Source organism: Chelonia mydas, chromosome 5 (genome assembly GCF_015237465.2).
Source record: "Chelonia mydas isolate rCheMyd1 chromosome 5, rCheMyd1.pri.v2, whole genome shotgun sequence".
In the NCBI taxonomy this organism is placed as follows: Eukaryota; Metazoa; Chordata; order Testudines; family Cheloniidae; genus Chelonia; species Chelonia mydas.
This window is the reverse complement of record NC_051245.2, coordinates 110196205-110221413: the sequence shown is the minus strand read 5'-3', so window position 1 is coordinate 110221413 and position 25209 is coordinate 110196205. Positions and strand designations below refer to the sequence as shown.

General features: G+C 42.3%; 4 protein-coding genes across 4 annotated transcripts; all 4 read left to right on the top strand.

The window, feature by feature from the left end:
* Positions 1 to 2845: 2845 nt before the first annotated feature.
* LOC119566683 (interferon beta-like) lies at positions 2846 to 3469 on the top strand. The gene has a single exon (XM_037903074.2). It carries the CDS (start codon positions 2858 to 2860, stop codon positions 3467 to 3469), a length of 612 nt encoding a protein of 203 aa, XP_037759002.1. The 5' UTR covers positions 2846 to 2857.
* A 4327-nt stretch (positions 3470 to 7796) lies between these two features.
* On the top strand, positions 7797 to 9037 carry LOC119566682 (interferon beta-like). The gene has a single exon (XM_037903073.2). It carries the CDS (start codon positions 8330 to 8332, stop codon positions 9035 to 9037), a length of 708 nt encoding a protein of 235 aa, XP_037759001.2. The 5' UTR covers positions 7797 to 8329.
* Positions 9038 to 16581: 7544 nt separating this feature from the next.
* On the top strand, positions 16582 to 17827 carry LOC119566681 (interferon beta-like). The gene is made up of 2 exons (XM_037903072.2): positions 16582 to 17167; positions 17784 to 17827. The coding sequence occupies exons 1-2, from the start codon at positions 16594 to 16596 to the stop codon at positions 17825 to 17827; spliced, it is 618 nt and encodes a 205-aa protein (XP_037759000.1). The 5' UTR covers positions 16582 to 16593.
* Positions 17828 to 23696: 5869 nt separating this feature from the next.
* LOC119566680 (interferon beta-like) lies at positions 23697 to 24281 on the top strand. Its single transcript, XM_037903071.2, has one exon. It carries the CDS (start codon positions 23706 to 23708, stop codon positions 24279 to 24281), a length of 576 nt encoding a protein of 191 aa, XP_037758999.1. The 5' UTR covers positions 23697 to 23705.
* Positions 24282 to 25209: the final 928 nt, after the last annotated feature.

Here is a 25209-nt window from a genome sequence, read left to right as displayed (position 1 = left end):
GGCCATTCTATGAGCCTGTATCAGAATCACTTGGGGTCATCCAACATCCTTCTGTTGCAATGCATCACTTATATGCACAGAAACAGAGCATTCTCCTCCAGCTCACATAACCTGGCCTTGGCCAGTTCATCCCCTTCCTTCCTCTTGCCCAAATGTCCTGTGGGTCTTCCCCCTGTGATTTCTTTTAGAACCTTTTGGTTTTGTCATCTGTCTCTTTGTTGACCTTCAGTAACTTTCCACTCCTAACCCCCATTCTCCTTAACACCAACTCGGAAACACAGTTTTAAAGTTAAGTGTCCCCGTTGTCCTCAGCCTAGAGAGTACCTTCTGGAGGTCCTGTCCAACCGGATGGATACACATAGAAAGAGGTTTCCTATGATGAGGAAATTTCATGACAACAACTTCATAATATCACTTTAAAAGTAGTAAGTCTTACAGAAACTCCTCCCCTTTCCCCCGGCCTCCGCCTGACACACACACACACACATACACATAAAAATCAAGCCATATGAATCAGGCTTGTGTACACTCAAGTCAGCAATTCTATCCCCCAGTTTTCTGACCAGCTGGTGCCACCCCTCCACACCCTCCACATCAGGCGTGTGTGCTCCTTGCCACCAACAACCAGTTTGGTGCACAGAATGGATTAAACTTTCAGTTATAACATCAACAATGCCTAAAAATTACCTAAACCCAACATTTAAAATTATAGTAATAAACCTGCCGGTAGCATCAGATCTAGTGAGGATCCTCCTCTCTACCAAGTTTGGTGTAGGTGGATAGTAGTTCTGAAGAGCTATCAGTCAACAGTACCGCTGCCAACCACATACTTCAGCCACAGCCTAAACATTTGAGACTGATTAAACATTTATGAAAAATGTTTGGCACTTTGTAAACATTTTCTGAAATATTTCTACGTGTGAGTTTTTGTTAGAAAAGAACATCTCTGGAGTGAGAAAGTATAAGAAACACTCATATAAATACATATTTTAAAGAGACTTTTCTCCAGAAAAGTTCCTGCAACCATCTGGAAAGCAGTTTTGAATTTGAAGGCAACCATCCCAGGAACAGACACAATAGCATTGACTCAGGTGAACCATCACACAGAACAAGTAGCAAATTATGAATAGCAAATACTCATAGGGAAATGAGGGTGGCGACGAGGTCCTGAGCAATCAGAGCGGAATGTGTATAAATCATTTGTCAAATCAGTTTAAATAAATCCATTAGCAAATTCTGAATTTATTTGCAGATTTGCCTATTGGAAAAGGGGCTAAACTAATCTCTTATTTCACATTCAAATTAAGCTGGCTGACACAGAAGAAAAATATTCCAATAAAATTTCCTGATCTTTTCACTGAAATTTAAATATACAGGATTTCATCAAATTCTAGCAAATATTTCACCCAGCTCAGTCTGCATCTAACCTTTCCCAGAAAACAGGCTCATTGCTGATGAAAATATGCTGAGAGACTTTGTGTCTTTATTCCCATAGCTTTCTTACTTGAACAAGAACAGCTAAGATTCAGATTTTTTTAATTTCTCGCTCTTTCATATAACTATTATCTCCTGAAGCTTCAGCTTGCCAGGAAATGCACACGCAGAACTCCCAGTGGAGTAAATGCAAGATTGGGGTGCAGCGCCTCTGGTATGATTGGGTCCCTTATGTACAATAAACTGCCTTCTTTACAGTGACACTTCCAAATCGTTTAGGCAAAACTCTAGATTATGATTTTAAAAAGTGCTTGAGGTGATGGGAGAGGGAGATGTAAAAGAAGTGACACGAACAGAAATATGGTCATGTTTTCTTCTTTTCCTTCTTTAAAATTAATATGAAAATATTCCTTTTCAATTTTTGGGTTGAAAACCATTCCCCTTCACTGATGGAAACTCCAACATGACAGCCTAGTGCTATGGTATGAAAAACAGAAAGTGAAACTTGCTACAGGATGCAAACTTCACTCATCAGCCCACTTGAATTTCAATGCCCAAGCTCAGTGAAATGCACATTGAAAAAAAGAATAAAGCTTGAATGGTGAAAAGGGAAACACGTTTGAAAGTAACATTCATTTATGTCAGTCACTCTAGCATATTACCAACCATACAGTCTTTTCAAAAAGAAAAGGAGGTCTTGTGGCACCTTAGAGACTAACAAATTGAGCTGTAGCTCAAGAAAGCTTGTGCTCAAATAAATTTGTTAGTCTCTAAGGTGCCACAAGTCCTCCTTTTCTTTTTGCAAATACAGACTAACACGGCTCCTACTCTGGAACAGTATTTTCAGTTATCAGTTTCTTAAGTAAACCTCCCAGTTTCTCAGTGCACTCTGTCCATCCTCTGCTATTCCCTACACACAGGGATTTTCCTCTCTCATAAGACCGATAGTCTTGCTGATGTAACTTACTGATGTAACAGATATTTAGATCTGCCTAGCACTACTAACTACAGATACTTGGGAGTAGACAGACAGGTCCCTACTCTAACCTGTAACTGGATGAAACAGTTAAGCATCACTCTTCTTACCTTTAAATTTTCTTTATCTAAGAGGGTGGGGCGGGGGCCCTAAGGAAAGAAATATAGGGATTCTTTCTTCTAAAAAAAGGTAATGACTGTGATTTTGTTCCTCCAATGACTTGTTCGCTTCCACTAAATAGAAAGGAAGAAAATGAAAGTAAAAACCTCAAGCAGGCAAAAGCTTGAAAAGTAGAAAGTGATGAAAGAAAAATCTCTTCCTACAGAATCCTTAAATTCCTACTTAAATTCAGAGACATGGGTCGAAAACACAAAAGTTTACAGAAGACCTTGAACAGGCACCGGTTGCTCAAGTTCTACACAAACACAGGGAATCTAAGACATCATCATGATCAGCAGGAGTTTGCTGCAATTTTGCCTCGTGCTGCTCTTCTCCAGGGAAATCTCATGTCTGGACTGTAACAGGCTGCATGTTCTACAAACCAGAATGAACAGCGAGAGTTTAGAGCGTCTGGAGAAAATGGGTGGCAACTTTCCCTTCCAATGTCTAAATGAAAGGATAGCTTTCAAGCCCAGAGATATCCTCAAGCTCCGACTGTCCCACCAAGAGAATGCCAAGGTAGCCATCCAGCAGATCCTCCAAGAGCTCTTCCATATCCTTAACAACAATCTCACCCAAGCTGCCTGGAATGGGACTTCCATAAAGGAATTCCAGAATGGACTTCACCAGCAGATTGAGAAGCTGGAGACGTGTTTGAGTGCTGAGATGGAAAAGGAGGTAACCTACCCAGGAAATGAGAACCTCCTGCTCACCAGCTTCAAACTGAAGAGATACTTCCAGACAATAGAGGATTTCCTGAAAGAAAAGCAATACAGCCGGTGTGCCTGGGAGATCATCCGTGTGGAAATATCCAGATGTTTCCTCATGCTCGACAAACTCACCAAGAGACTTGAAAATGAAGGTACCATCTTTTCTTTTTTCCTAGAAAAACTCAAATAATATTATTTGAATAAAACAGCCGGTGAAAGATGGCTGATAGGGTTATAACTCCTAATACGTCGGGCCCAATCTTTCTCCCACAGTAATTTTATGCATACAGCTATTTCAAACGCGTGCTCAAATCTTTTCACAGTAGCATATAATTTAGTGCTTCTCTACCACACACAATATTCTATATGAAAAATATACAAATATATCATAACTGCTAACTAAAGACAAAATATTGTTAAGATATAACTAACTATGCCAAAAAGAAAAGAACAGTGAGAAGCCCCCTTTCAACAACTGCCTCATTAGACAACGTTCCAGTTAGGACACCAGAAAACGGGGGGTCTGTGTTCACACTCTTCTATCCCATCAGCTCATTTTGCACATAGGGATGGCCGAGGGTTCTTATTCTGCTTTTCTTTCTTTTGGTTACCGCTAAATTCAACAGCTTTAGTAACAACAAATTGTGATAAGATGACAAGTGCACTAAGGCTCAGGATTTAGGATTTGACATCTGGTTAGAAAAAGATGGCCTCTATTTGGCATTTGAATCTCTCCAGTGTTTGAACCATTCCCCTTTTTCATTCCAGCACGTGCTGTTCCAGTAATGATGCTATGAAAACAGCTGAATGAAACTGCACCTCCACTGGAGTCCTTCGTCTCTAAATTGAATCTCGAATCAGCAGCTTTTGAGACTCCTATCAGTCCATCTTGAATTAAGCAAACTGCCAAACTTCAACTGCACTATTTATGTCCTCCTTGCCATTACCAGACTGATCTATTCACATGAGAAAATGTAAAACAGAAGATTTTGCTGAAAATAGCCCAGAGAAACCCAGAAAGAGACTGCCAAAGTGGCCATCCAGGAGATCCTCCAATAGATTTCCTACATCCAGGAGTGAAAGTAACTTAAAGGACTTACCAGTATGCCACAGTCCTGAGCAGGGGGTAGGCCTCAACAGGAAGAGGAATGGCCTCAACTGGAGGAGGCCCAGTCTTTAAATCCCAGGTCTTTAAATCCCGGGCTACCAGCTGCAGAGGCGGCTGGGTGTGCCAGAGCTCGGGGTGATTTAAAGGGCCTGCGGCTCTGTCCGCCGCTACCGCAATGGAGCCCCGGGCCCTTTAAATCGACGACAGAGCCCCAGGGGCTCTCGGCTGCCTCCACTACCCCAGGGTTGGGGCTCTAGTGGAGATTTAAAGGGCCTGGGGCCCCCTGCATCGGCTGGAGCCCCGGGCTCTTTAAATCGCTATCCGAGCCCCCTGCCAGAGCCCCCGGTGTAGCGGCGGTGGCCAAGGGCTTCGGTGGGGATTTAAAGGGCCCTTTAAATCATGGCCTGAGCTGCCTCCGCTACCCAGCGGCTCTGGCAGCAGGGCTCTGGCGGCAATTTAAAGGGCCTTGGGTTCCAGCCGCTGCCAGGAGCCCAAGACCCTTTAAATGGCCAGCCTCAGGAAGCCGATCTGGTATGGCACAGTGTACCGGCATTTGCCAGTATTTCGGACCGGACCGCCTTACTTTCACCTCTGCCTACATCTCATGCAAAATACCCTCACTAGCTGCCTGGAACGACAGTCGCATGGAAAGATCCTGACAGGGACTCATAAGCAAGGGAAACTTCTGCAGGTGTATTTTGCGGCAAGGATAATAAAGAAAGAAGAATATCCCAGTTTCTAGTTCAGTTATAATTAGGCACTCTGAAATTTTAAACTAGTGCAAATATATATTCTTTTCCTGCACTGTGAAAAGATTTTCTGATCATTTTACTGGATTTGTAAAAGTGTTTTTATGTTGATCCATTTATATTTATTCACAATATTAATGTATTGCTTTTATTTATTTTTTCAGAGGTTTTATAATATTTATAAATAAATATTTATTTCTACAAAATAGCAACCTACAGCAGTAGTGATTTGTACTAATTAGATTTTTTTTAAAAAACAGAGACCCACTAAAAATCTTCTCTTGTTTTCCCTTAAGACTCCAGTTCAGCAAAGGACTTGTAAACATTTGCCTAACTTTAAGTACACGAGCTTTCCTTTGACATAAGTAGTTAAACTTGACAACATGCTCAAGTACATTGTGAACATAAACCCTGATTCAGCAGTGACTCCATAAGAACAATAGCTTGGGTAACTAGTTTGACCACTCCAACAGACCACACACCACAACCTCAACTCCGCAGCTTTTGTGTTTCTGCCCATTAACAGATCATTTTCACCCACAACATTTGTAGTTGCAAGTGTTTGGAGCAGTAGCTCATTGTGATGAAATGAAAGGGAGGATGGAGACACAGGCATTCTAAGGGGAAGACTTCAGGCTGTCCTGGTACAAAGTTGCTCGTCCCCGTCCTCCCCAATGAGATGTGTGTGAACTGTCAGGTTTCCATGTGCGCAGACTCCGTATCTCCCCCACCACCACCATCAGGGAGGCTTACGTGGGTCTAATTTTCCCCCTCCACCAGTCAGGTTTGGGTACCCTTGGCTCACAAACACCATCAAGCTTGTACATACCCAACCCCTCCTGTCATTCAGGCTTGTAAGCATCTGCTGCTGCTTCCCTTTGCTCTCCCTCCGGTGCTCCCAAAACAAGCGTGTGTGCTTAGGGACTGCATGTTGCACCAACAACCACCAGCTGGAGGAGCACAGTGCATCAGAATTTCAGTTGAGCTGTGAATGACTAAAAATTACCTGAAAGCAAAAAACAAAAACAAAAACCATCCATTGGACCAAATCTTGTAAGGATCTCTTTGCCAAGTTTGGGTATGTAGATAGTATTTTTGAAGAGCTATTACTCAGTCCCATCATTGTCTAGCATTAATTTAAGTCACACTCTAAATCTGGAGATTTCTTATTTAAAAGTTTTTAAAGATGTCAAACAACCACTACATTAAATGTTCAAATAGTAAAAAAACAAAGTGTGTGTGAATTTTTACACTGATTGGGGAAAAACTGCCTTTGGGAAAAAAACCAGGAAGGTATGTCCCATTTTAAATCCCTTTTCTAACACAGTCCAAACTATGGTGTCTCTAGTAGGAGACTAAATTTTTCACAGTCAACAGATGGCAGCATTGCAGAAGCTTTTGCCCTCTGTTCTCTTTAGCTGAGGGGTTCTCAAACATTTCATTATGTGGGCCTCATCTTACAAAAATTGATCCTTTCCCCTCCCATTCAGGATCAGGTAACATTTGTATGGCAGGTACACCAAATGCTTACAAAGAAAGGTAGTACAAGAAACGCATTTATATAATTTTAGCGGTCTTTAAAGGAATGTGGGATCTGCCAGTTCTCTGAAGACCATCACCCAGTACTCCATGTACTACCACTGATTCAGGAAACTCAATCTGGGACCTGCTGGTTTAGAGGCATGTACAAGGAGTTAACTCTTAAACCAAATGCCTCTCCTTTCTTATGGTGCAGTTTTTTCCAAGAGCTGTAGCCATCAGCTGTCCAAGTTCTTTCCTGCCCAAATTCTTCTCCCTTCATTCATTCATTCCTTCATGTAGTTGGAGTCAAAAGTTATATTGACACAACACAATCATCTGAGAATAATGAGAGCAAAAATAGACTGCATGAAAAAGTCGAGGATGACAAAATCTCCCCCCTCTGATGGAACATTGCCATCATATAGCACTTGGAGGAATTCAAACTCTTCAGACTCTAACTGCTTTGTTGCTCACGGAGTGCAGTGGGGACCCTCCTGACATTCATCCCATCATATTGTTTATAAGCTGTGCTATGTGGAAAACAATCCATTCATCTATTGAAGAAGCCATTTCATGACATGTATCATCTAAGATTTCAGGCCTTCCTGTGGGAAAGCCAACCACAAGGGGATAAAAAGGGAGGAACATGCTAATAATACATCCCCACTTCAGCTCACTTTTATCCTTCCGCTGGCAGGCAGGAGGGGATACTCGCAGGTTTGTCCCTAGCCTTCATCATAGAAGCAGATGAGCCTGTGGCTTCTACACAGAACACAAGGTCTTTTCACACAGAGCTACTGAGTTTCTGCATCAGTTGCTGGGACAACTCAGAGCCCCGTTCCGGTCCCTGTCAGCGAGGTTCCATTACAGCCATGAAAACAGGGCTTCCTTCAGACTGCAGTTGCCTCAGATACTCTCTTTAGGTATCATTTTTGTGCAGCTGACATGGAGAGATGCACCCACCAGACCTGGAGTAGCACTGCCCCAGCTCAATGCGCGTCTGCTCATTCCAGGCCCCACACATGGGTCATAACTGTATGGAGAACACCCCGAGAGGGAACTGGGTGCAAAAGCATCTGAGTCCAGGGCACCTCATCTCACTCCACACACCCTTCCATGTGGCACAGATAAGAGGCATAAACAAAGGGCTTTACCCCTGCATGGATCCTCTGCAGCAGGCTCTAACATAGGTGCTGCCATACCCCCTGGCTTGAAGTGGTTTCCTTCATATTCACGCTTTATAGTTTGGTTCAATGGCTCTCAACAGCCCCACTACACAAACTGTTCCAGCTCCCCTGAGGCCAACCCTTTCCTCCCACTTCCTCCAGGCCTCAAAACTTTAAATATACCTAAACTAGTTTTGTCTGTCAAATGCAGGAAGTGATGAATGGGAACTGTAGGGTTTGATGAATTTGCGGTCTTCTCTCTACCACTTCTCTCTACCACTTCCGAAGTGTGGATGATCTTATTAAATTAGATCTTTAAATTAAGGCATCATGAAAAGCCTGTATGTATGTGGATCCAGCATAAGTGAAAGGGGTTTGGTCACTTTCACAACAATACAAAAAGGAGGAAGCGTGGAAAAAGAATCTAGAAAGCAGTGAATTATACAGAAAGAAAAAGACTGAAGCCTCCAGGAGGGAAAAACCTTTAAAAAAAAAAACAGAAAATCATGAAACAAAAATTCTGCAGCCAATTATTTAAAATCAGAGACATGAAGGAAAGACACAGCAGTCTACATAGGACCCTCAACAAATTCCAGGCTCAAGGTTCCACACAAAGAAAAGAAGTGGAAGACATCGGCATGACCACCAGGTGTTTGCTGCACATTTGCCTCATACTGCTCTTCTCCACTGAAATCTCATCTCAGCTCTGTACCATGCTTCACTTCCAGCAGAACAAAGTGAACAAAGAGAGCTTGGAGCTTCTGGAGAAAGTGAGCGGAAATCTCCCCTCACAATGCATAAATGAAAGGGCAGCTTTCAAACCCACCCAGGATGTCCTCCAACTCCCAGTGGCCCAGAAGGAGAATGCCAAGGTGGTAATTCAAGAGATCCTCCAAGAGATCTTCAACATCTTTAGCAAAAACCTCACCCAAAGTGCCTGGGATGCCACTTCCATAGTCAGGTTCCAAAATGGCCTTTACCAGCAAATTCAGCGGCTGGAGGCATGTTTGAGAGCACAGACAGAGAAGGGCTTAACCAACCCAGAAAGTCAGGACCTCCAGATCACCAGTTGGAGAGTGAAAAAATACTTTCAGGGGATAGATGCTTTCCTGAAAGAAAAGCAATACAGCCTGTGTGCCTGGGAGATCATTCGCGTGGAAATACCCAGATGTTTTGTGCTGGTTGACAAACTCACTCGAAGGCTGAGTAACTAAGGTACAGCACAAAACTTTTCCCTGGAGTAAATGAATTCACATTAAGGTAGTTTATACAGCTGAACAGAGATAACGGATATTTTATAACTCTGCTTATATAGGGCCTGATCTTTCTTCTATAGGATCAGTGGCCAAATCGCAACTGATTTCCATGGCAGCAGCTTTAGGCTCTTCCTGTCCTGTCCTGGAAATGGATTTTCAGTGACATGGATTTATTTTCTGGTGTTTCTACTATTATTTATTTTTGCACATCTTCATAATCTATCACACATCAGTACTGTTGTGCAGTAGGGAAGTGGCAGACCATGCAACAAAGTACACATATGTGGAATCCTTCGGCACCTCACCAGCACTTTGTGGTTTGGGAGGGAAGGAAGTATCATTATCTGATGACCAAAGCACTCTGACTTCGACATACATACTGTGTTTCTACAATTATCAGCATGGCTATTAATTAATTTGTCCTCATGAGAACTATTTCTACTATTCCAAGGTTTGAGAAGCTTCCTAGAGACTTTTTAAAAAAATATGAACATACTAAAAGACTTGCGAGCTTATGTGTGGAAAAGATATTGTCATTTAATTTCTTGAGATCAATTCAATGAAGATTATATATTTTCCCTTTGTGTTTCAACTATTTCTGATTTCATTTCAGCTCCGGATGCTGCAACTACTGAGGTGAAGACAGACGGGTGCAGTGGAATCCCTCCTCTCTGCAGATTCTTCCCACAGTGACGTCTAACACTCCATAGTGCTTGACGTATTATGCCGTACATTCACTTTCATGAAATTCCAACTGCACAAATTTCATTTTATGTGACAATATTCTGTTCATTTACTCAGTGTTTAAAATGCAAAATGAAGGATATCGATGCAAAAAAGTTACAAGACAATTAAGAATTTTAAAAGAAAGGGTTGGACCTTACACATTGTTGACATTGTGTTTGATATATTGTTCTATTATCTCTTCTTTGATCCAATCTCACCTCTGAACTGTAACATGCAGTATAACCACAGTATAACAGCATAACACATGTGAACTGGAACAGCTTCCGAACAAGCTCCCTGAGGCGGGAGTTCCATTCAGAGATTCCAACATAGACTCATCAGCCAGCTGGGCATCTGGAGACAGGTTTGGTTGTAATGATGGAAAGCGGGACTCTTTTACCACGAAGGAAGGAAGGACCTTCAGCTCACCAGGATGAAGGTGAAGAGATACCAGTTATTTCCTAGAGCAGACAAGCAGTTCAGCATCAGCGCTGGCAAGAGAATCCAAGCGGAATTATGCAGTTTTCAACTACAGGACAAAGTCACAAAGAAGTTTAGAAATTAAAATACCAACCGTTTTAGAAGGACTAACTGAAATCAATGAACATTTTAGACATGATTTACAATGAGATGCAGTGGAATTTTAAAAGCTGTTGCAACTACTTATTCTATTTGTGCATTGTGGAAATAGTTTCAGGGCATTTTATGATATTTGTAACAGGATATTTATATCAGTCTATTATTTATTGCTCTTATTTATATTTTATCGTAGATGAATTGGAATAAATTATTATTTTATACAAAATGGCAACAGAGTGGTAGTGATTTGGTCAAAAAAAAATCCAACCAAACACTCTATTATTGTTCAGCCTTAAAACCCCAAGTCCAGAAAGTACTTATACACATGACTTATAGTATGTGACCCATCCTACTGGTGTTCATGCTTCCAGTTGGATACATACTTAGATACACAGATGAATAAGTGTGCAAGTTTACTGTACTTCCATAGGAAAAAAGGAGGTATGGAGTGATAATTAATCTTTCCACGGTAACAAACCATGCACCACACCTGATCTCTGCCTCTTTTTCCTCTGCTACTTTTTCCTTGGTTGTTTTCCCCGAGCAGATAACTTCTTGTTGTGGATGTTTGGTGGAGTAGATGTGCTGGAAGAGACCAAACTACTGCCGGGAGGGGTGCGGGAGGGGAGAAGAGGGCACCAATCAAGATAGTATACACCCTCAAACACACACCAGTTAAGTTACCATTTAATTAGCTTGCTCATATCTCCGTCAATCAGGTTTGTGTGCCTTCACATACCACCTCCCCACAATACATTTACAAGCATCACCCCCGCCCATTAAGTGTGGGCTTCCATGAATGCTCATCATTTGTGTGTCCCACACACACATTCGGTTCCATCATTTTTGTGTGAGCACAGCACAGACAAAATTCATTCTTGAGTGCACACCACAAACAAAATTACATGTGAGTAATGAGAGCAGGAATAGGGCATTAGAACGAGGATTATCAAAGCTTCTCTGTCACCTCTAAAATGCAGCCCCCAGTTTGGGGGTGTCAAGCTTCCTTCCCCACTCTGAACTCTAGGGTACAGATGTGGGGACCTGCATGAAAGACCCCCTAAGCTTATTCTTACCAGCTTAGGTTAAAATCTTCCTCAAGGTACAAACAGGGAAAGAGCCCACTTGGACAGGTCTTCCCCCAAAATATCCCCCGAAGCCCTACACCCGCTTTCCTGGGGAAGGCTTGATAAAAATCCTCACCAATTTGCATAGGTGAACACAGACCCAAATCCTTGGATCTTAAGAACAATGAAAAAGCAATCAGGATCTTAAAAGAAGAATTTTAATGAAAGAAACAGTAAAAGAATCACCTCTGTAAAATCAGGATGGTAAATACCTTACAGGGTCATCAGATTCAAAATATAGAGAATCCCTCTAGGCAAAACCTTAAGTTACAAAAATATACATTCCATTCAGCACAGCTTATTTACCAGCCATTTAAACAAAAGGAAATCTAATGCATTTCTAGCTAGATTGCTTCCTAACTTTTTACAGGAGTTCTGAAGAGCGTTCCTGATCTCTTCCCGGCAAAAGCATCACAGAGACAGACAGACAGACAGACAGACCCTTTGTTCCCGCCCCCCCCCCCCACTCCAGCTTTGAAAGTAACTTATCTCCTCGTTGGACATTTTGGTCAGGTGCCAGCAAGGTTATCCTAGCTTCTTAGCCCTTTACAGGTGAAAGGGTTTTGCCTCTGGCCAGGAGGGATTTTATAGTTCTGCATACGGAAAGGTGGTTACCCTTCCCTTTATACTTATGACAGGGGGAATACATCAGTCAGTTACTATCCAGGAACAATACTGAATTCTTCTGAAAAAGTCTATGCCCCAAACTTATTCTGTGCGAGAGAGCAAGTATTCCCATTCATGCCAGCAGACCTTAAATTAAAAAAGGGGCCAGGCTGAGTGGAGAATTCAGTTGAGCTCTTTGACAATATCACTTGTATCATAAGGAGCAGCCAATGCCCGTGGGAAAGCCCAGCTCGCATTTCTTAAAAGAGAGGAAAACTGTGTAAATATCCCCCACTGAGATTCTCCCATATGCTTCCACTCAGGGGCAGGAAGAAGGAGGGGCGGGTTCGTCCGTAGACTTCCTCATGGAAGTGGCTGTCGTTCCATCTCCACACTCAGCAGATTCTATGGTTTCTGCACCGATCAAAAAGGTCTCTCGAGACACAGAGATCTGCAGCATCTCTCTCAGCTCTGGTCCCCACCTTTTCAGTGCCAAGTAGTATTAGTTAGATTCTCTGTCCCCGCCTTTTCAGTGCCAAGTAGTATTTCCCAGGGCTGCTCCAGGCTGCATGCAGTTGCCCCAGACAACCTTTTAAAGTGTCATTTTTGGGCAGCTGGGATTAGGGTGACCAGATGTCCCGATTTTATCGGGATAGTCCCCATATTTGGAGCTTTGTCTTATCTAGGCACCTATTACCCCCCGCTTCGATTTTTCACACTTGCTGTCTGGTCACCCTAGCTGGGATATCAGCTGGGAAATCTCTGAAGCTTGGCTTGGGCTTCCTCAGTGAGGGGAAATATACAACCCGTGCCTGGTTGGTGTGGTGCTCTGTCACCCTCTACTGGCACCTGAACCATTTAGAGATTGAAGAGCTACAACCCTGGCTTAAGACGCATTATGACATGTTCACACAGTCAAGGCTCATACACTAAGGTTCAAATGTCCAAGGTTCAATCCTGCCCGCTGACAACTTCAGCCTGTCAACGTTACAAGTGGGGGCTCATCTAACATGTCAACTGGGAAGTCTTTGAAGCTCAGAATGTGCTTTAACATGTCCTCTCCCAGAAATATACCCAGAGGTGTTTACCTCTTCCAGGGGCCATGTAGTACGTGTAGATTATAATACGGAGACACTTTGCACAGGATTCTAACACGCTATTGCTATTTACTTAATCACTCGGAAATACAGAAAATGGAACAAAAATTGTAAACCCTATCCGCAATTCCCTGCCTCAGTTTCCTCAACACACCAGGCCATTCTATGAGCCTGTATCAGAATCACTTGGGGTCATCCAACATCCTTCTGTTGCAATGCATCACTTATACGCACAAAAACAGAGCATTCTCCTCCAGCTCACATAACCTGGCCTTGGCCAGTTCATCCCCTTCCTTCCTCTTGCCCAAATGTCCTGTGGGTCTTCCCCCTGTGATTTCTTTTAGAACCTTTTGGTTTTGTCATCTGCTCTTTGTTGACCTTCAGTAACTTTCCACTCCTAATCCCCATTCTCCTCAACACCAACTTCACCAAACTGGTTTCCCAACTGGTTTCCCGTTGTCCTCAGCCTAGTGAGTACCTTCTCGAGGTCCTGTCCAACCGGATGGATACACATAGAAAGAGGTTTCCTACGATGATGAAATTTCATGACAACAACTTCATAATATCACTTTAAAATTAACAAGTCTTACAGAGACTCCCCCCCTTCCCCCGGCCTCCGCCTGACACACACACACACACATACACACACAAAAATCAAGCCATATGAATCAGGCTTGTGTACACTCAAGTCAGCAATTCTATCCCCCAGTTTTCTGACCAGCTGGTGCCACCCCTCCACACCCTCCACATCAGGCGTGTGTGCTCCTTGCCACCAACAACCAGTTTGGTGCACAGAATGGATTAAACTTTCAGTTATAACATCAACAATGCCTAAAAATTACCTAAACCCAACATTTAAAATTATAGTAATAAACCTGCCGGTGGCATCAGATCTAGTGAGGATCCTCCTCTCTACCAAGTTTGGTGTAGGTGGATAGTAGTTCTGAAGAGCTATCAGTCAACAGTAGCGCTGCTAACCACATAATTCAGCCACAGCCTGAACATTTGAGACTGATTAAACCTTTATGAAAAATGTTTGGCCCTTTGTAAATATTTTCTGAAATATTTGTACGTGTGAGTTTTTGTTGGAAAAGAATATCTCTGCAGTCAGAAAGTATAAGAAACACTCATATAAATACATATTTTAAAGAGACTTTTTCCAGAAAAGTTCCTGCAGCCATCTGGAAAGCAGTTTTGAATTTGAAGGCAACCATCCCAGGAACAGACACAATAGCATTGACTCAGGTGAACCATCACACAGAACAAGTAGCAAATTATGAACAGCAAAGGGAAAAGATGTGGTGACAAGGTCCTGAGCAATCAGAGTGGAATGTGTATAAATCATTTGTCAAATCATTTAAAATAAATACATTGGCAAATTCTGAATTTCTTTGCAAATTATTTGCAAATAGGAAAATGGGCTAAACTAATCTCTTATTTCATATTCAAATTAAGCTGGCTGACACAGAAAAAAAAATTCCAATAATATTTCCTGCTATTTTCACTGAAATTTAAATGGACAGGATTTAATCAAATTCGAGCAAATATTTCAACCAGCTCAGTCTCCATCTAACCTTTCCCGGAAAACAGGCTCATTACTGATGAAAATATGCTGAAAGACTATGTGTCTTTCCTCCCATAGCTTTCTTAATTTAACAGGAAAAGCTTAAATTCAGATTATTTAATTTCTCTCCTTCACATAACTATTATCTCCTGAAGCTTCAACTTGCCAGGAAATGCACACGCAGAACTCCCAGTGGAGTAAATGCAAGATTGGGGTGCAGCGCCTCTGGTATGATTGGGTCCCTTATGTGGTATACTTATGTACAATAAACTGCATTCTTTAAAGTGACATTTCCAAATCGTTCAGGCAAAACTCTAGATTATGATTTTTAAAAGTGCTCGAGGTGATGGGAGAGGGAGATGTAAAAGAAGTGACACGAACAGAAATATGGTCATGTTTTTCTACTTTTCCTTCTTTAAAATTAATATGAAAACATTCCTTTTCAATTTTTGGGTTGAAAACCATTCCCCTTCACTGATGGAAACTCCAACATGACAGCCTAGTGCTATGGTATGAAAAACAGAAAGTGAAACTTGCTACAGAAAGAAGGCTGCAAACACTCATCAGACCACTTGAATTTCAGTGTCCAAGCTCAGTGAAATGCACATTGAAAAAAGAATGAAGCTTGAATGGTGAAAAGGCAAACACATTTGAAAGTGACATTCATTTATGTCAAAAGAAAAGGAGTACTTGTGGCACCTTAGAGACTAACCAGTTTATTTGAGCATGAGCTTTCGTGAGCTACAGCTCACTTCATCGGATGCATAGCATAGGATGCATTTATGTCAGTCGCTCTAGCATATTTATTACCAGCCACACAATCTTTTTGGACAACTCCCTTCCATGTCACTACACTACATCACTGGGAACTACTCAGAAGTGCCCAAGAAGACAGCATGTTCACACCCTTCAACTGTACCTGTTCCTTGGGCTTTTCACAACTGGTATCAGGTTCTTAAGTAAACCTGCTCTCTGTCCATCCTCTGGTATTGGCCTACACACATCGTTTTTCATCTCTCATATTTCAAATGGCCAGGAAATTGCGAGAGATTAATAGAGACTTCTCTGGCCCCAATCTCCCACAGAAATTCTTTCCAGGCTTATCAAATATTAAGAGGTCCCTATAGTATTACTCCCTCTCAAAGGCTGGAAGGAAGGAATGAGACAGCCAGAGCATAGCAGGCTTTTCTGATTTTGAGTGCCACACCAGAAAGGGAAAGTTTTCCACCTGCTGGCAAAGTGAAGGAACAGCAGCTTTACACATCACTTCACTGCTGTTATTTGCAGAGTCTAGCAAAAAGAAGCTCTGCAGTAGTTCCCCCCATCTGCCAAAATTCATTGTTATCACTTAAAAGCATGGATAGTCTTGCTGATGTGACAGACATTCAGACCCTGACTAGCGGTGCTAACTACAGGAACTTGGGAGTAGACAGACAGGTCCCTACTCTAACCTGTAACTGGATGACACTGTTCATCATCATATTCTTCTTACCTTTTACATTTTCGTTATCTAAGAGGGCAGGGGGGACCGAAGGAAAGAAATGTTGGGGTTCAGTAATATTAAAGTAGTTACCAACTGTGATTTGGTTCTTCTAATGCCTTGTTCGCTTCCACTAACTAAAAAGAAGGAAACCAAAAGTAAAAACCTCAAGCAGAAAAAACCTTGAAAAGTAGAAAGTGATGAAAGAAAAATCTTTTCTGACAGAATGCTTAAATTCAGAGACAGGGGTCGAAAACACAAAAGTTTACAGAAGACCTTGAACAGACACCAGTTGCTCAAGTTCTACACAAACACAGGGAATCTAAGACATCATCATGATCAGCAGGAGTTTGCTGCAATTTTGCCTCGTGCTGCTCTTCTCCAGGGAAATCTCATGTCTGGACTGTAACAGGCTGCATGTTCTACAAACCAGAATGAACAGTGAGAGTTTAGAGCGTCTGGAGAAAATGGGTGGCAACTTTCCCTTCCAATGTCTAAATGAAGGGACAGCTTCCAAGCCCAAAGATATCCTCAAGCTCCGACTGTCCCACCAAGAGAATGCCAAGGTAGCCATCCAGCAGATCCTCCAAGAGCTCTTCCATATCTTTAACAACAATCTCACCCAAGCTGCCTGGAATGGGACTTCCATAAAGGAATTCCAAAATGGACTTCACCAGCAGATTGAGAAGCTGGAGACGTGTTTGAGTGCTGAGATGGAAAAGGAGGTAACCTACCCAGGAAATGAGAACCTCCTGCTCACCAGCCTCAAACTGAAGAGATACTTCCAGACAATAGAGGATTTCCTGAAAGAAAAGCAATACAGCCGGTGTGCCTGGGAGATCATCCGTGTGGAAATATCCAGATGTTTCCTCATGCTCGACAAACTCACCAAGAGACTTGAAAATGAAGGTACCATCTTTTCTTTTTTCCTAGAAAAACTCAAATAATATTATTTGAATAAAACAGCTGGTGAAAGATGGCTGATAGGGTTATAACTCCTAATACGTCGGGCCCAATCTTTCTCCCACAGTAATTTTATGCATACAGCTATTTCAAACGCGTGCTCAAATCTCCTCACAGTAGCATATAATTTAGTGCTTCTCTACCACACACAATATTCTATATGAAAAAATACACAAATATATCATAACTGCTAACTAAAGACAAAATATTGTTAAGTGATAACTAACTATGCCAAATAGAAAAGAACAGTGAGAAGCCCCGTTTCAACAACTGCCTCGTTAGACAACGTTCCAGTTAGGACACCAGAAAACGGGGGGTCTGTGTTCACACTCTTCTATTCCATCAGCTCATTTTGCACATAGGGATGGCCAAGGGTTCTTATTCTGCTTTTCTTTCTTTTGGTTACCGCTAAATTCAACAGCTTTAGTAACAACAAATTGTGACAAGATGACAAGTGCACGAAGGCTCAGGATTTAGGATTTGACATCTGGTTAGAAAAAGATGGCCTCTATTTGGCATTTGAATCTCTCCATTTTTGAACCATTCCCCTTTTTCATTCCAGCACGTGATGCTTCCAGTAATGATGCTATGAAAACAGCTGAATGAAACTGCACCTCCACTGGAGTCCTTCCTCTCTAAATTGATTCTCGAATCAGCAGCTTTCGAGACTCCTCTCAGTCCATCTTGAATTAAGCAAACTGCCAAACTTCAACTGCACTATTTATAGCCTCCTTGCCATTACCAAGACTGATTTATTCACATGAGAATATGTAAAACAGAAGATTTTGCTGAAAATATTGCAGAAGACAGCGCAGTATTTGAACCGAAGGAGAAAAACCTTACTATTTCTTAATCATTGATATTACGCGTTTGCTCCGAATTTGCCTTGGGCTGCTTTTAAAAATGAAATCTTACCTCTTTACTGTAACAGGCTTCGCTTCGGCATAACAAATATGAACCAGGACAATTTCCAAAAAAAATGGAAGTATAATTTTCCTCCAAAGGCAGAATGAAGAAAGACACCTAACATGGCCCCAAAATTTTCTCAAGCCCAGAGAAACCCAGAAAGAGACTGCCAAAGTGGCCATCCACGAGATCCTCCAACAGATTTCCTACATCCAAGGGTGAAAGTAACTTAAAGGACTTACCGGTATGACAGAGTCCTGAGCAGGGGGTAGGCCTCAACTGTAAGAGGCGTGGCTTCAACCGGAAGAGGCCCAGCCTTTAAATCCCAGGTCTTTAAATCCTGGGCTACCAGCTGCAGAGGCGGCTGGGTGTCCCGGAGCTTGGGAGTGATTTAAAGGGCCTAGGGCTCCGTCCACTGCTACCGCAGTGGAGCCCCGGACCCTTTAAATCTCGGACAGAGCCCCAGGGGCTCTCGGCTGCCTCCGCTACCCCGGGGCTTAGGGCTTTGGTGGAGATTTAAAGGGCCTGGGGCTCCCTGCATCGGCTGGAGCCCCGGGCTCTTTAAATCACTCTCCGAGCCCCCTGCCAGAGCCCCCGGTGTAGCGGCGGCAGCCAGGGGCTTCGGTGGGGATTTAAAGGGCCCTTTAAATCACAGCCTGAGCTGCCTCCGCTACCGAGGGGCTCTGGCCGCTGCCAGGAGCCCTAGACCCTTTAAATGGCCAGCCTCATGAAGCTGGTCTAGTATGGCATGGTGTACCGGCTCTTGCCGTTATATTGGACCAGACCGGGCCGCCTTATTTTCACCTCTGCCTACATCTCATGCAAAATACCCTCACTAGCTGCCTGGAAAGATAGTCGCATGGAAAGATCCTGCCAGGGACTCATAAGCAAGGGAAACTTCTGGAGGTGTATTTTGTGGCAAGGATAACAAAGAAAGAAGAATATCCCAGTTTCTAGATCACTTATAATTAGGCACTCTGAAATTTTAAACTAGTGCAAATATATATTCTTTTCCTGCACTGTGAAAAGATTTTCTGATCATTTTACTGGATTTGTAAAAGTGTTTTTATGTTGATCCATTTATATTTATTCACAATATTAATGTATTGCTTTTATTTATTTTTTCAGAGGTTTTATAATATTTATAAATAAATATTTATTTCTACAAAATAGCAACCTACAGCAGTAGTGATTTATACTAAGTAGATTTTTTAAAAAAACAGAGACCCAATAAAAATCTTCTCTTGTTTTACCTTAAGACTCCAGTTCAGAAAAGGACTTGTAAACATTTGCCTAACTTTAAGTACACAAGGTTTCCTTTGACATAAGTAGTTAAACTTGAGAACATGCTCAAGTACATTGTGAACATAAACCCTGATTCAGCAGTGACTCCATAAGAAAAATAGCTTGGGTAACTAGTTTTACCACTCCAACAGACCACACACCACAACCTCAACTCTGCAGCTTTTTTGTTTCTGCCCGTTAACAGATCATTTTCACCCACAACATTTGTAGTTGCAAGTGTTTGGAGCAGTAGCTCATTGTGATGAAATGAAAGGGAGGATGGAGACACAGGCATCCTAAGGGGAAGACTTCAGGCTGTCGTGGTACAAAGTTGCTTGTCCCCTTCCTCCCCAATGAGATGTGTGTGAACTGTCAGGTTTCCATGTACGCAGACTCCGTATCTCCCACACCACCACCATCAGGGAGGCTTATGTGGGTCTAATTTTCCCTCTCCACCAGTCAGGTTTGGGTACACTTGGCTCACAAACACTATCAAGCTTGTACATACCCAACCTCTCCTGTCATTCAGGCTTGTAAGCATCTGCTGCTGCTTCCCTTTGCTCTCCCCCGGGTGCTCCCAAAACAAGCGTGTGTGCTTAGGGACTGCATGTTGCACCAACAACCACCAGCTGAAGGAGCACAGTGCATCAAAATTTCAGTTGAGCTGTGAATGACTAAAAATTACCCTAAACCCAATAGTTAAAAATTACCTGAAAGCAAAAAACAAAAACAAAAACCATCCATTGGACCAAATCTTGTAAGGATCTCTTTGCCAAGTTCGGGTATGTAGATAGTATTTTTGAAGAGCTATTACTCAGTCCCATCATTGTCTAGCATTACTTTAAGTCACACTCTAAATCTGGAGATTTCTTATTTAAAAGTTTTTAAAGATGTCAAACAACCACTACATTAAATGTTCAAATAGTAAAAAAACAAAGTGTGTGTGAATTTTTACACTGATTGGGAAAAGACTGCCTTTGGGAAAAAAACCAGGAAGGTATGTCCCATTTTAAATCCCTTTTCTAACACAGTCCAAACTATGATGTCTCTAATAGGAGACTAAATTCTTCACAGTCAACAGATGGCAGCACTGCAGAAGCTTTTGCCCTCTGTTCTCTTTAGCTGAGGGGTTCTCAAACATATCATTATGTGGGCCTCATCTTACAAAAATTGATCCTTTCCCCTCCCATTCAGGATCAGGTAACATTTGTGTGGCAGGTACACCAAATGCTTACAAAGAAAGGTAGTACTAGAAACGCATTTATATAATTTTAGCGGTCTTTAAAGGAACGTGGGATCTCCCAGTTCTCTGAAGACCATCACCCAGTACTCCATGTACTGCCACTGATTCAGAAACTCAGTTTGGGACCTGCTGGTTTAGAGGCATGTACAAGGAGTTAACTCTTAAAACAAATGCCTCTCCTTTCTTGTGGTGCAGTTTATTCCAAGAGCTGTAGCCATCAGCTGTCCAAGTTCTTTCCTGCCCAAATCTTTCTCCCTTCATTCATTCCTTCATGTAGTTGGAGCCAAAGGTTATATTGACACAACACAATCATCTGAGAATAATAAGAGCAAAATTAGACTGCATGAAAAAGTCAAGGATTACAAAATCACCACCCCCATAATTTATCCCCCCCCCTCTGATGGAACATGGCCATCATATAACACTTGGAGGCATTCAAACTCTTCAGACTCTAACTGCTTTGTTGCCCATGGAGTGCAATGGGGAACCTCCTGACATTCATCCCATCATATTGTTTATGAGCTGTGCTATGTGGAAAACAATCCATTCATCTATTGAAGAAGCCATCTGATGACATGTATCATCTAAGATTTCACGCCTTCCTGTGGGAAAGCCAACCACAGGGGGATAAAAAGGGAGGAACATGCTAATAATACATCCCCACTTCAGCTCTCTCTTATCCTTCCGCTGGCAGGCAGGAGGGGATACTCACAGGTTTGTCCCCAGCCTTCATCATAGAAGCAGATGAGCCTGTGGCTTCTACACAGAACATTAGGTCTTTTCACACAGAGCTACTGAGTTTCTGCATCAGTTGCTGGGACCACTCAGAGCCCCGTTCCGGTCCCTGTCAGCGAGGTTCCATTACAGCCATGATACCAGGGTTTCCTTCAGACTGCAGTTGCCTCAGACACTCTCTGTAGGTGTCCTTTTTGTGCAGCTGACATGGAGAGATGCACCCACCAGACCTGGAGTAGCACTGCCCCAGCTCAATGCGCGTCTGCTCATTCCAGACCCCACACATGGATCATAACTGTATGGAGAACACCCCGAGAGGGAACTGGGTGCAAAAGCTTCTGACTCCATGGCACCTCATCTCACCCCACACACACTTCCATGTGGCACAGATAAAAGGCATAAGCAGAGGGCTCTACCCCTGCATGGATCCTCTGCAGTAGGCTCTGAGGCCCTTGTAACCAACTTTTCTCAAATAATAGACTGGTTCTTTGCCTACTTGCTGCAGGGAAGATGGAAGTAGGGGTGCTGGGGTTGAGCAGCATCACGTAATATTAGCAAGTGAATGCATGGTCTCCATCATATACAGTGATTACAGTTTTGTTCAATGGCTTTCAGCAGCCATACAACAACAAGTATTCCAGTGCCGCTAAATTGCTGTCACCATATAGATTTACTGAAAAAGATGATTTGGCTCCCCCGCTCCACATTACCCTCTGATTACTTTGTTACCTTATCCTCTCCTAGTATTCATACTACAGTACTTATTTCCCTCTCTCCTCAACATCTTCTCTGGACTTCACCCTCGTGTGGGATAAACATCCCCAACACCCATGGAAAGTAATGCGAGAATGGGGAGTGTAGTGCGTGGCAATCCGGGGGCTCTGGTAAGTCTGCTTTCTCTGCACTATTCAGAAACTTTCATGTAGCTGATGCAAGACTCTGATATTTCTTATCAAAGTGCAGGAAGCCTTGGGAGACTCTAACCAAATTAATATGCACAGAAATGTTTTCATGGTTTATTCAGGTGATTCTTCCTTTCTAATTTCAGTGAAAAGAGTTTTCTTTTTGGAGGAAAACACATTTTCCTGCCATGATGGCAAAATCCAGCACAACAGTCTGTGCTAGGGGAAGAGAACCAGAAAATGAAATGTGACCACAGGGAAACAAAGAGGCTAAAACAAAGCAGAAGAATTTCCCTGCCCACGCCAAGGGGAAAACAAAAAAGTTAAGAGAAGGAACTAGCCAAAATGGTGAACACTGATTTTGATTTTTAAAAACTTCTTTGAATGACTACAACCCAGGGACATGCCTCTTAAAAATACAAATCAGGACTTTTCTTCATAACCTCCTTCTGGTCACCCTGTAAATCACAATCATCCATGTGGGTACCTCTCTAGTATGTGTAACTAATTGCTCATCCTCTTTTACGAATTACCCTCCATTTTTCACCACTGTCAGCTACTCAGAGTGACCAACAGGACAACAGGTTCACACCGTCTAACTGCATCGATTGCTCAGCTACAGTATATACATTCAGATCTGGAAGTAAACATAAAATGAAAAAAGTTTCCATTCTCTCAGAGCTCACTCTCTATCTCCTGTGTTTTCCCAGAAGGAAGATACCGATATTTTCTGGTGTCTACATATTAAGTGTGCTTTTCAGGTTGCATGACTGAAGTTGAAATTTACCATTATTTTTGGGAGGCCTAACATAGGTGCTACCATACCCCCTGGCTTGAAGTGGTTTCCTTCATTTTCACGGTTTACAGTTTGGTTCAATGGCTCTCAACAGCCCCACTACACAAACTGTTCCAGCTCCCCTGAGGCCAACCCTTTCCTCCCACTTCCTCCAGGCCTCAAAACTTTAAATATTCCTAAACTAGTTTTGTCTGTCAAATGCAGGAAGTGATGAATGAGAAAAGTGTAGGGTTTGATGAATTGGCGGTCTTCTCACTACCACTTCTGAAGTGTGGATGATCTTATTAAATTAGATCTTTAAATTAATGCATCATGAAAAGCCTGTATGTATGTGGATCCAGCATAAGTGAAAGGGGTTTGGTCACTTTCATAACAATACAAAAAGGAGGAAGCGTGGTAAAAGAATCTAGAAAGCAGTGAATTATACAGAAAGAAAAAGACTGAAGCCTCCAGGAGGGAAAAACCTTTAAAAAAAACCCAGAAAATGATGAAACAAAAATTCTGCAGCCAATTATTTAAAGTCAGAGACATGAAGGAAAAACACAGCAGTCTATATAGGACCCTCAACAAACTCCAGGCTCAAGGTTCACACAAAGAAAAGAAGTGGAAGACATCGGCATGACCACCAGGTGTCTGCTGCACATTTGCCTCATACTGCTCTTCTCCACTGAAATCTCATCTCAGCTCTGTACCATGCTTCACTTCCAGCAGAACAAAGTGAACAAAGAGAGCTTGGAGCTTCTGGAGAAAGTGAGCGGAAATCTCCCCTCACAATGCATAAATGAAAGGGCAGCTTTCAAACCCACCCAGGATGTCCTCCAACTCCCAGTGTCCCAGAAGGAGAATGCCAAGGTGGCAATTCAAGAGATCCTCCAAGAGATCTTCAACATCTTTAGCAAAAACCTCACCCAAAGTGCCTGGGATGCCGCTTCCATAGTCAGGTTCCAAAATGGCCTTTACCAGCAAATTCAGCGGCTGGAGGCATGTTTGAGAGCACAGACAGAGAAGGATTTAACCAACCCGGAAAGTCAGGACCTCCAGATCACCAGTCAGAGAGTGAAAAAATACTTTCAGGGGATAGATGCTTTCCTGAAAGAAAAGCAATACAGCCTGTGTGCCTGGGAGATCATTCGCGTGGAAATACCCAGATGTTTTGTGCTGGTTGAAAAACTCACTCGAAAACTTCGTAACTAAGGTACAGTACAAAACTTTTCCCTGGAGTAAATCAATTCACATTAAGGTCATTTATACAGCTGAACAGAGATAATGGATATTTTATAACTCCGCTTATATAGGGCCTGATCTTTCTTCTATAGGATCAGTGGCCAAATTGCAACTGATTTCCATGGCAGCAGCTTTAGGCTCTTCCTGTCCTGTCCTGGAAATGGATTTTCAGTGACATGGATTTATTTTTTGGTGTTTCTACTATTATTTATTTTTGCACCTCTTCATAATCTCTCACATATCAGTACTGTTGTGCAGTAGGGAATTGGCAGACCATGCAACAAAGTACACATATGTGGAATCCTTCGGCACCTCACCAGCACTTTGTGGTGTGGGAGGGAAGGAAGTATCATTATCTGATGACCAAAGCACTCTGACTTCGACATACGTAGTGTGTTTCTACAATTATCAGCATGGCTATTAATTAATTTGTCCTCATGAGAACTATTTCTACTATTCCAAGGTTTGAGAAGCTTCCTAGAGACTTTTTAAAAAAATATGAACATACTAAAAGACTTGCGAGCTTATGTGTGGAAACGATATTGTCATTTAATTTCTTGAGATCAATTCAATGAAGATTATATATTTTCCCTTTGTGTTTCAACGATTTCCAACTTCATTTCAGCTCCGGATGCTGCAACTACTGAGGTGAAGACAGACAGATACAGTGGAATCCCTCCTCTCTGCAGGTTCTTCCCACAGTGACGTCTAACACTCCATAGTGCTTGACGTATTATGCCGTACATTCACTCTCATGAAATTCCAACTGCACAAATTTCATTTTATGTGACAATATTCTGTTCATTTACTCAGTGTTTAAAATGCAAAATGAAGGATATCGATGCAAAAAAGTTACAAGACAATTAAGAATTTTAAAAGAAAGGGTTGGACCTTAAAC